The sequence below is a fragment of the Balaenoptera musculus genome, chromosome 7 (assembly GCF_009873245.2).
Source record: "Balaenoptera musculus isolate JJ_BM4_2016_0621 chromosome 7, mBalMus1.pri.v3, whole genome shotgun sequence".
Classification (NCBI taxonomy): domain Eukaryota; kingdom Metazoa; phylum Chordata; class Mammalia; order Artiodactyla; family Balaenopteridae; genus Balaenoptera; species Balaenoptera musculus.
In genome coordinates this window covers 52651501-52663962 of record NC_045791.1, presented here as the reverse complement: position 1 = coordinate 52663962, position 12462 = coordinate 52651501, and the positions used below count along the sequence as shown (strand labels likewise).

The 12462-nt window shown below is 37.8% G+C and overlaps 1 protein-coding gene across 1 annotated transcript in view; it reads left to right on the top strand.

The window, feature by feature from the left end:
• METTL8 (methyltransferase like 8) overlaps positions 1-11718 on the top strand; it is a 79910-nt gene extending 68192 nt beyond the window's left edge. The window contains exons 8-12 of the mRNA XM_036856980.1: positions 1833-1896; positions 3103-3242; positions 7724-7830; positions 7976-8041; positions 8782-11718. Coding sequence (XP_036712875.1) covers positions 1833-1896; positions 3103-3242; positions 7724-7830; positions 7976-8041; positions 8782-8930 — 526 coding nt within the window. The 3' untranslated portion in view covers positions 8931-11718. The remainder of the gene's footprint in view (positions 1-1832; positions 1897-3102; positions 3243-7723; positions 7831-7975; positions 8042-8781) is intronic.
• The last annotated feature ends 744 nt before the right edge of the window (positions 11719-12462 follow it).

Genomic DNA, 12462 nt, shown 5'->3' with positions numbered 1-12462 from the left:
AAACCCCTAGTGCCACAGAATGGCACTATATATGAATACTATACTATATATGAATATTATACATGAATGTAGTATTCATCAATGAGTAGCATTTAAGAGAGTAATGTGAGCCTGGGTGAGATTTTGCTAAATGCATATTTGTGCTTATATTCCGTATTTATTTAGAAGTCCTCCTTGCTTGAAATGCCTCCCTGAATCAGATTAGAAGTTCTAATTATGTGCTTCAAAGCCCATATAGCCTGTCACACACTGGGCTCTCAGGATCAACTCTGCTTCTCATCCCTAGCATGTGACTCCCACTTCTAAACCCTTTCCCCTTCTCCCCACTTAGCAATGCCATCCCCCTCCTTCAAAATTCTTAAGACTTTCACCTGAGAGTGCCTGCCTTATGCACACTTCTATAGAAATTGTATATGTCCCCAACGAGGCTATAAAATCCACAAGAGCCAGGACCATACCTTTAATTACTGTTTAGGACATACTGATCTCTTTCTGTGATTCAGACACACTACTAAGCAAGATGATGCAAGGATCCTTTGCTAATAGCATACAAGGTATGATTAGGAAGGGTACTGACCCACAAAATTCAAAGTACAGTTGACCCTTGAACAATGTGGGGGGTTAGTCCACGAATAATTTATAGTCGACCCTTCGTATTTGTGGTTCCTTCTTTATCTGCAGATTCCATCAACCACGGACCATATAGTACTTAGTATTTACTATTGAAAAATATCCATGTGTAAGTGGACCTGCGAAGTTCACACCTGTATTGTTCAAGGGACAGCTGTATGTGCCTGCCCATTAGTAACCATGGCTCAGCCACTGTTACTGAATTTCAGGTAAAGACCAAATAGAACTTGTCTAAGTTCAGTGGAGGCCAATTAAAATTAGTCAGGATTTTCATATGGGTAAACATCCCCCCCCCAAAAAAACCCCTGAATTTGCTTACTTTATTTACATATTGTAGGTAAAGCAACTGAGTCTCGGAGAAGTTAAGTCAAATTCAGTGTTAATAAGTGGCAAATCCAGGATTTAAACACAGGTGTAATTGGCTCCCAAATCCCATACTCTTACTAGACAGTTTTTATTAGACAGTTTCATTTACTACTTTGTATTCTAATGCTTGGTCCATATATAAGGCTCAATAAAAGTTTGAAAATCACTTGAAAAGATAAGACTATATTAGTGTTTTATTATTTTTTAGAAGTTGTATTTACATGCTGTTAATATAAACATATTAATATTATATTTAACAGCACATAAATGCAACTTCTAAAATATATATATATATACATCATCATCCGTGCATCAGAGCCTCTGTGAGAGGTCCAGGAGCAAATGAGGAACGTACACACGGGAAGAGAAACGAAGCACCAAAGGACACAGGGGGTTGAGGGTCCTTGGAGAGGATAGAACTTGGCTAAGCTAAGAGGAGTTACAGGCCATGCTGGCTGGAGGCAGACAAGAAAGAGTGCCTGTGAGGGGTAGGAGGAAGATTGAGCAATGCTGATGGATGGCTTTGGAGGTTTCCCATGGGAGAGTATGATGGGATATAGAGCAAGTAGGCCCACATAATGGAGGGCCTTAAAATCAGGGCAGGAATTTGAAAGTCACCCTGTAATTGATAAGTGTTTGAGATAATGTTGGTTCAGAAACAACATGAAGGCATCCACACACCACTGCAGAGAACAGTGTCTAAAAAGAAGAAACAACAAGCCAAGTGTCATCCAAAATTCTGTTAAAGAAATATAAGTTCAAACCTACACTTTCCTTTCTTCTGTAGCTTCAGCATATCTGGACTCTAGATTTAAATATTTCTTTCATTTTCATAGGAATGCTCCAGAGTTCTTTCTTTATTGTTGTGATTTTGCTTCTGGAGCTGTGGAGCTGGTAAAGGTATGCCTTATATTTTCTTTAAAGAGAGCTATATTAAAAAATCTAATTTTTTGCTGTTGAAGTGATTATTTTTTAATGTAACTGCATCAAATGTAATCTGTGACCATTTTTAACTGAGCTTTTACAATTTTGCGAATCATATCAACTGATGCCTAAGATGTTACCCTAAAACGATAGAAGTTGTTTGGGATTTAATATAGAGTTCAAGGGAGTGGTTCCTACAAGGTGGTATTTATATTTATGTCCCTAGAGCTTTACACACAGTTTGGCACATAGTAGGCACTCATTAAATTAAAACTTTTGAAAAAAAATAAAAAAGGTCTGAAAAGGCATATATTACAAATCTAAAATATCCTCAACTGTAAGGAAAACAGTGGTGGGAACCGGGCCTTATTTGACCAATTCCCAAATGCTAGTAAGCATTATCATAGCAAAAAGAGGTAATTTTAGGAAATGGAAAAGGAATGGAAATTCTAACAAAAATGTATAGTAAACACATGGAACATAATTTCTGATAATAAGAGTTAATAGTTTTTCGTTGTAGACATTTTCTAAAATACTGAAAAGCCTAAAGGGGAAGATAAAATTTACCTATAATATGCTTTTTTAGAGTCCTAGAGGGAATCACTGTTAGTATTTTGGTATATATCCTTCTAGTGTTGTTTTTATAGGCAAATTGTGTGTGTGTGTACTCTAACGTGGTTTTTTAAAATAGCATCTTTATTGAGGGATAGTTCACATACCATAAATTTCACCATTTTAAAGTATACAATCCTGTGATTCTTAGTATATTTAGAGTTGTACAGCCATCACCATTACCTAATGTTGATTATGTGCTATAGGATATTTATATATTAATGCCAAAGGAGGCATGGAATAAGCAGTGAGAGAGCCGAGGACCATCTCATTGCCTCTGAAGTAACACAGGGTGGGCTTCCAACAACGCTGCCTACTGACTCAGAAAGACTGCCCTACTCCACTTTTCAAGCTAAAGAGGGATTGCAAAAGAATGTTTGTTATCAAGTCCAAGCGCTAGACTTAAATTTTTATGACAGCTTGAAATAACCTAACAGAATACCTAATCCAAAAATCAAATTTATAGAAGAAAGGCACTGGAGAGAAGTTAAATTGACCTTTTTAATTTGAGAAAAATACTAGAAGTCTGCTAACAACTTTTTTTGTCTTTTCATTCCTTTATCATGACAGTCGCACGCGTCATACAGAGCAGCCCAGTGCTGTGCCTTTGTTCATGACGTTTGTGACGATGGCCTACCCTACCCTTTTCCAGATGGGATCCTGGATGTCATTCTCCTCGTCTTTGTGCTCTCTTCCATTCATCCTGACAGGTAAATGAAGACGAAAGGGCAGAGCAAATGTGTACAGCCCCTTTATCAGGAGTGGCTTTCAGAACTATCAAAGCAAAAATGACAATTCTTGAATTTATTATTTAATGAACTACATTATGTATAATATGCAGCCTTTTAAATGCAGTTTTTCCTTTCTTCAGACTTTCAGAAAGAAACTGGTGACACTACTTCTTTAGTGAGCTTTCTGTCACTGTCAGAATGAAGTAAGCATCTTCTGGCAAGACACATACCTATTAAAAGTGACAGAGCTTCAAGGAAATTACAAATTCAGAACAGCCTAATAGACTCCCAAGAGGGAAATTGTACATGGTGATCAGAAACAAACATCTTTGATTTAGCATCTTGCTGAATGTTCATGAAGAGGTGGGCTGTAAATCTGTTTGGCTTCACACTGGTCTGTCGATGGGCTTTAAAATATTTGTTTTAAAGAAGCCCACTAGGGAATTAGGGGTTATCAAGATTTGCCAGATTAACCTCGGACCTTTATAATCTAAGATTGGCCTAGTGCCCTCATTTAAATATTCATGACTTAAATATTTTTGTTCACATAAGGTTTTGAAAAAATAAATACAGCTTTTCTCCAAAGAGGAAGCACAAAGAGATATTACCAGCAATTAAAATGATCACTTTTCTTAAAATTTTGCCACCTTGTATGTATTAAGATACATGTGTGGTAAGTGTCAGGGGTTGTGCCTTCATAACGTTTCTTAAAATTGGGTTTTCGTGATCTTCTGGTAATAGATACAGACTTGGCATCAACCGCTTTTTGTTTGGTGAGTGTGACTCTTTCCCAAAGAAATCGAGTATTGTGTCCTTTCTTTGCTGTTATAACGTCACTAGAACCCTTTACAGTCCTTTCACTTCTCATTCAGAGATGTGCACTTTGATTACTTATGGAAAAGCAAGTTAGATTTCCAAATAACGAATGAAATATATAATTGCACCTGGTGAGATATATCAAGTTCCATGAAGTTACTTCCTCCCAGTTTCTATAACCTATTTCTTTCTGCTAATCTGTTTATACTGTTGGCATTATTCAGGTACTGGTAGAAGGATGTCATCTATGTATTTTGTTTCACAGTTAAAAGGATGAATAGTAAAAAGGATAGAGTAGGTGGATAGTGAACAAGATTTTCTATCTGACATCTATAACAGGAAATGTTTAAATTCAAAATAAGACCTCAAAAAGACTATTTGAATTAGTTTAGATAATGTATTTTTGTCATGATTTGAATTGAATGTTAAAGAGAAGGGGAAGCAGATATCTTGGAAAGATTGTTTTTATAGTACATATATTCATTCTATTTATTTATTATAAAATAAGTTCAGATGTATCATGTCAGTAGCTACTTTCTTACCTACGTGGAAATGATCTAAAAGTGAGGTGAATGAGTAGAAGTTGGGTAATAGTAAGTGAAAAGTAAGGCAGTATCTTTAGGGTCATCTAGCACCGTGGTAGTAGATTCAGCCCCAGGAAAATTCTAGAAAAATGGCTTATTGCCAGCTTGGAAAAGCAATTCAGCTAGACCTTGAGTCTTGGGGTCCCAGCTCAAATGGGAATAAACCATAGAAGGCTACCAAAAAAGAGGTAGCTGTCCTTCTTGTTATTGAAATAAAAGTATAATATGTTTTCTAAAGATCTAAGTATAGAATAGTCAATAAACACTCATTTTTTTTTTAATCTCTTCTTTTCCTTCTCCTCTCCCTCCATCCAGCAATAGGTGAGGATAGCAGAGTTGGCCCAAGTCAGATAAAAAAAGAAAAGGAGCTTTCCCCCATTCTTGTCCATGTCACCTGCTGGCCACTCCCACCTGCATTTCTCAGGAACTGGCTCTGGAATTGAATTATGAGCCAAGATGGGCTGATAAGAGAAGCAGCTCCCCACCTCTTGCCTTCACCTGCAACGCAGACTTTAAAGGATAGTTGGGAGGAGAGGATTTGCAGAAGGAGGCTACATTTTGAAGTGTTTGGCTGTTTGTTTTTTGTGTTTTCGTTTCATGCTTGTTTTGCTAATAATTGCAGAAAGAGATTTTTTTTCTCTGTACGTAAAACATTTATCCGGAAAGTGAATATTTTAAGGTTTAGATATGGTTTTCTTTAATTGCCAAATTCTAAGGATATAAGCGCAGTGTGAAAATAACCTGTAATAAAATAAACAAGGAAAAATACTTTTCTTTTTCTCTTTCATGTACTTATGTTCCAGTTTTTTTAAAGAGCTTTTTTTCTAATCATGGCACCTTTTTCTGTCATTTCTCTCTTGTTTTCATGGTTACTTTCATTTTCTCACTACCTACTTCTTTCATAACCTGACATACTGTTTCACCCTGTTATTCCACTTAACAGTGTTTTAAATTTTTATTTTTTTTTAATTTTTAAAAATTTTGGCTGTATTGGGTCTTCGTTGCTGCGTGCCAGCTTTCTCTAGTTGCGGAGAGCGGGGGCTACTCTTCGTTGCGGTGCGTGGACTTCTCATTGCGGTGGCTTCTCTTGTTTCGGAGCACAGGCTGTAGGCACGCGGGCTTCAGTAGTTGTGGCACATGGGCTCAGTAGTTGTGCCACATGGGCTTAGTTACTCTACGGCTTGTGGGATCTTCCCGGACCAGGGCGCTAACCTGTGTCCCCTGCATTGGCAGGCGGATTCTTAACCACTGCGCCACCAGCGAAGTCCCTGAACAGTGTTTTAATTGGAAGGAATTTACAGATTATCTGATCAAAACTCCTCATTTTTAAAATAAGGAATGCTCAGAAGCTTTAAGAAGCTTCGATAAAGCAGAGACAGCAAAGACTTAGTACACAGGCTGCCATTTACCATTCGCTGCCCAGGGCAGACATTGATAATTGATTTTGTAGATTGTCATTCCCTGTGAGTCTTAAGAGTCCTTTTCAGTAGAGCTTCGTTGGCAGCCAATGTCATTCACTTGGTTGATATGAGATCTGAAATCTTTGTCATCTCTGTACCATAATCACATATAAGGCCTTGAACACTTAACCAAAAACATTAAATCAAAAGCAGTCACAGGCTTCCCTGGTGGCACAGTGGTTGAGAATCCGCCTGCCAATGCTGGGGACACGGGTTCGATCCCTGGTTTAGGAAGCTCCCACATGCCTCGCAGCAGCTAAGCCTGTGAGCCACAACTACTGAGCCTGCATGCCACAACTACTGAAGCCCGTGCGCCTAGAGCCTGTGCTCCGCAATGAGAAGCCACCGCAGTGAGAAGCCCGCACACTGCAACAAAAAATGGCCCCCGCTCGCCGCAACTAGGGAAAGCCCGCACGCAGCAGCGAAGACCCAACACAGGCAAAAATAAATTAAAAAAAAAAAAAAAAAAACAGTCACAAGGGGTGGGGGGGGGTCATGTTTGGGAGCCAGGTGGGTAGAATAAGCAGTAAAAGAAAGAAAGTAAAAAAGTAAAAGCTTCCCAGTATTGAACTGGGGCTTAGAGTGTGAATAGAATTTAAACAGGCAAATAGTAAGGAGGAGAGAATTCTTTGAGGGGAAACCACGTGAGCAAAGGCATGGACTGCTCAGAATCAAGCATGTAACAGTTTGGCTAAAGATGCTTCAGATTAGGGAGTAGTGGGAAAGATGTTGGAAAGATTGAGGTCAGTTGTAGGTGATCTTAAGGGCTCAAATAAGAAACTAAGATTTTATCCTATGGATTAAAATCATGAAAATTTGAGCAAAGGGATGATTTGACAAAACCATCATTTTAAGCATACTAATTCATCAATAATATGCAGGAAGGATTGGCAGGGAGAATAATAACACCTGTTAGGAAGCAATTCTGTTTCCAGCCTGAGGATGTTGGAGTTTGTATACTAAGGGAGTACCAATGGGAAACGAGAGAGAGAAACTATCAAATATGTAGTTTTTAAAAAAAGACATAACAATTTGATGACCAAATGGTTGTGCTGAGGATAGTGGAAGAAGAGAAAGATAAAAGGAGTCAAAGATTTCTCTGAGGTGTTACACTTTGGTGAATTTAGTACCTTTGAACTAAATAAAGAAGTCAGGAGGAAAAGCAGCTAGTTTTGGAGGAAACGTGATCCCCGTTTAGTAGGTATGTCTGATTGGGACAGTTCTGGCATATTTTTTATCTTGCAAGGAAAATGAAACGACTTCATTTTTTTCTGCCTTGGAACTACCTTAATTTGCTGTAAATATCAGGAATGTCTATGTGGTTTTGCAGTTCAGCTTTGACATCACACATCAAGCTCTGTGAAGTTACCGCTCTGGTCATTTGGGTGATTTCTTGATAGTCTAGGCTTTTTGAATCTGATTATTTAGCAAGTTGGTGTCCTTTTTTCTTTCTATACACAATATTTTTGGTTTTGTTCCCCTTATATTTGTGGCTTACATTTCTTTGGCCTTATTGAGCTGTGCTTATTTTATCATTAAGGAGGTTAAATGTGACGTATAAAACAAGACTTCCACAGAGTCTCTTGCTTTGTTTTCAAAGGATGCAAGGTGTTGTAAACCGACTGTCCAAGTTACTGAAACCTGGGGGGATGCTGTTATTTCGGGACTATGGAAGATATGATAAGACTCAGCTTCGTTTTAAAAGGGGTAATGGTATATTCAGTTTGGAGTTATTTTCTTGTGTTTCAAAGAATGCTGTGTTAACATTTCATGTCAATTTTGTTGTTGGTGGTGGTGGTGGTTTTCTTAAGGAATACTAAGTTTCTCTTGTCACACTTTTTTTTTTTTTTAGGGCATTGTTTATCTGAAAACTTTTATGTTCGAGGAGATGGTACCAGAGCATATTTCTTTACAAAAGGTATGCTTATCTATAAGAGGAAATAATTAGCCGTAAAAACTTTCCTTGGGTATTATTTGCAGGGAGAAACTCAAAAGCTCTAAAAATGAGGCTTCAAGAATTGAATAAACATTAGATGTCTTTACACTTTAGTGATTATAACTGTTCTATGTAAAAGCTTGAAAATGGCCTTTTTGCCTTTTAATCTTTTTCCAATTTAAAGAATCACTTGTTTCATCCTCATACCCTAACGAAGTTTCCATTTCGGAGGTACTGTTAGCCCAGATATGAAAAAATTGATGACATGCCACAGCCAAAAGAGGGAATGTGATTTTAAGAGTCCATAGAAAATTACTTATCTCTTGTCAATTTCTCATTTTAAAAAAGCATTTAAAATGAATCCTGCATTGAAGGACTTTCCCCAAACTTATGTGAGTACTTTTACAATGTGCCATTTGGGGTCTCTGCAAACCAACAAAAACTCAGATCTGGGCACCTTTCAAAATATTGAAAGCTGCAACCGATAGTGTTGTAATCTGTTACACCTGCTGTGTTCAACCGTTTATACTTGGTGTGTTTGTGTGAAATAGAAGAAACCCACTTGGTGTCACGGGTTTCCTTCACCAATTTGTACTAGAGAATGTTTCTTGGTATAAATGAAAATTCAGATTGTCATTCATTCCATTAATGTTCCATTGTTCCTGACTGCCCCTCCCCCCAAGTCACATATCATACATTTGACTGCCATTCTTGTCTCACAGGGGAAGTCCACGATATGTTCTGCAAGGCTGGGTTAAATGAGAAGCAAAATCTGGTCGATCGTCGCTTACAAGTTAATAGGAAAAAACAAGTGAAAATGCACCGAGTGTGGGTTCAAGGAAAATTCCAGAAACCATTACCCTTCACTTAAAAAAGCTCCAAATTGGTATTTTTACTCTTTTCTCATGGCTGAACTATGTATCATGTTAAGGTACAAACCAGAGGATTACACTATTCAAAGTCTTCTGTAAATCTTTCATTTTTGAAAAGACAGTCAGAAGAAGAGAATTTGTATACCCTGCTGTTTACCGTGGGTGGGCTCTTTTGTGCATTTTAAGCACATGTAAGTGATTTGGAAGAGAGCACAATATTCTGTGTTTTCAAAACTTAATATGCTAAAGCTTGTTTGGATTTATTACATCTTAACCATTTTGTTTGTTCTTTGAGTTTTATAAGCATTCAGTTAAATTACCGATATAAGTCAGATGATTCTGAGAAGCAGAAACCTGCCATTTTTTAGAAGTGAAAAAAACCCATCTACTTTATTTATACATTAGTTGAACACAGTTGAACTCTCCTCCATTGTTAACTGATAGCAGAGAGGCAGCTCACCTTGTTTCCAAGGAAAGTCACAAGACCAAGACAAAAGTATATATTTTTTTGTTTTGTCGTTGTTCGTCCCAAAACTTTTTTTTTCTTTAATTCACAGACTAATGTCTGAAACAGAATTTTAGTTTCTCTTTCCTTTCCTAAAATTGGGGAAGTATGACCAATGCTAATATTATTTTCAGGCTATTCTTAGGTGTACAAGTTGGAAGCCTTCTTTAAGACAACTGTCATACCCAAGAAAATTCTTAAATCGTAGCAGTTAAAAATTTATTTACCACCTTGCCTCAGAAAAGACATAAATTGGCTTGCAAATTGCACTTGGTAAAAATGGAGTTTCTAAAACTGGTCTGTCATTCATTATACAACATATACTGAGTACTTATGTTGTGCTGAATTATATGGAATAATACAATAAATAAAGACCCAGCTTTGTCGTCTGAGAGCATAAATAGGCTCTAGCTGGCAAAGCAAACTGTGTGCATCCCAAGCCTCTAAATCATGATCTAAGATAATATGTGAGCAAGTACTCAAATAGGGAGCTTATCAGCTAGCTGATATGCTTGATTGATTATGAGCCACAGAAATCTGGAAGACATGGACAATCTCTTGAAAGGACCACCATCAGAATGATCAGTTCCAACTATTTTTCCTTTTTGAACTCACTTAAAATTCAACTTCCTGGAAGAATATGATTGGTCCGATTTGGATCATGGATTCATCTTTTGACAGACTGGGGCAGGACAGGTTATTTGTTGGCACCACCAGACTATATGGAATGGAGGCAAGTTCCTCAAAGGAAAATCAAGACACTGTTATCAAAAAAGAGGGGAGGATTGCTGCCCAGTCACAGACATCGTGTGGTGGTAGCAGTAGTAATAATGGTTCTGAAGAGAGAGAAAGATCAGCTATGGGATGGAAGGGGAAGAATCAGGGTTCTGGGAGGAGGTAGGTCTCAGGCTAGTCCTAGAACATATGCTCTCAGAAGATGGTGAGAAGACAGGTATGTTTGGTGGGGATATTCATGATTCGGAATAGTGGAGAAAAGATGGGGAGGGCGTCAGCTTATAGACAGCCTTGAATAGAGGGTGCATTGGGTTCTAGTCTCTGGACTAGAGCCATCTGAGGTTGGTTTGTTTCTGTTTTATCCTAGCCATGGCGTATTATAAATATATTTAGAGAGATTGATTGAGGAGTCGTCAACAGAATGGAATGCAGTGAGGTCAGAGATCGGGGCAAGGAAAACCACGGAAGGTTTTTACATACATTTGCCTTGATAACAAGTCCTCAGAAGTACAATATCAAGGTTTCTGTTTAAACATGCAGTAAATGTAAAAGTCAAAATTTGCCTGAGACTCTTAACTCAGTTGTTTTCCTAATTAAAGTGTATATTTAAAAGCCAAACTAGTAACGAAAGTATTACGTACAGCAAGGGCAGTTAGATAAGTTAATGTTGCTATGGGAACCCCGGCAGATCTTCTTGTGTCTCAATTTAAAAATCATGGCCCAAGGTGGTTTTAAAAACAACAGAAGGTAAAATTATTCCCACATTCTCATACATGTAAATTGTACTGTCTCTCTCTGTCCTAAATAGCAGATTCAAGCCAGCTTCTTGACTGGCACAGTAAAATTCTGCTCCGTGTCTTTCTATAATGTATTACAGCATGTAGTTAACCTTTAGAAACTTCAAAAATACATCAACCAAATTTGGACTGTGAGACACAAACTGGGCTCTTTTGGGCTCTGTCTAGCATAGACCTCCTATTCCACATGGCTGCTCAATGGGCCATTTCTATCAGTGTCTTCTGCTTGTCTGGTCAGTCTTTCTCTCCCTTAGCCTACCTGAATCAACCCCCTACCTAGAGTCTGCTGCCAGACAAAATGTAGATTTTTTTGGCAGAGGAAAAAAAAAGAGAAAGACCTGATTTGGAATATTGCCTATAGATATTAAGAAATCACGAAATGTTGCAAATGTATCTGCTTGGGTATTAGTTTAAAATATTTGATAACTGCATGAAATTCTCATTTTTTCCCTCACATCCATGGAACTAGGACTAGTTAGGCAGAGTTTGATATTTAAAAATTCATCTGCTGAGGGAGCTGAATTTCAAAAGGACTATTTTCTTTCTAACAGAAAAAGATGTGTTCCTTCATTTTATAATACAGAAACAATGAAATATGCTATATTAAAAATGCACCCTCCGTTTTCCTCCATTTATAAAAATTCACTTTTGAACATTTTCCAAATGTAAAAATTCTCACACACATGAAGTACTGTTTCATAAGGTTGTGAGAAAGCCAAGGTAACGGTTTCTATTATTAAAAGTTTTGCATTTCGGTATGACACATTTGTCGTATTGAAACACCCAGTTAATGTTGACTTCTGAGAACTTATTTGCTTTGCTCGTCTCAGTTCCATATGCGTTGTCTCTAAATTATGAACACATCGAGGTTTCCACCATCATGCAGTCTAAATCGTTGCTATACTCATTTGTACGTGAAAATTATTCACCCATATGCGAAGAGCTGCCCTCCGGGGCATCAGGACCATATAAACCGTTCAACATCAGGTAACTTAAATTCTTGCCCCCAGACTCCTATGCTGTATTCCTCTGGTTTTCCAACTCATCAAAGCCAATTTCTGAAGCCAGAATATATCACGCATTATTACTTCTAATTGGTTTTAATGTTTGTTATGCTCCTCACAAGTGCAGATAACTTCACATTTGCATCATTAATAGGCCTTTTTCTGAGCCTCTGCTCCTTCTGCTTTCTGCCTCTGTTAGTCATCAGTAGACATGTTGGTGTGGGTATTCACCTCCCCTCCTTGTGAAAAGTGCATTGTAAAATCTAAAGCACTGAATATATGTGAGGTATTGTTATTAATAACAGCATTTACAGTCTACAAGGCAGCATATAGAGTACTCCAGCAACAGAAACTTTTTCAGTGGTTTTATGAGACCTCGTGAGAAAGACAGTAAAATGCATGGAAAAATATTGCCTGCAAGTCAGACAGGAAGCATGGGTCCTAGTTCCTTTTGAACTGCTTAGCTGCTCTTAATTTACCTCTGAGTGCT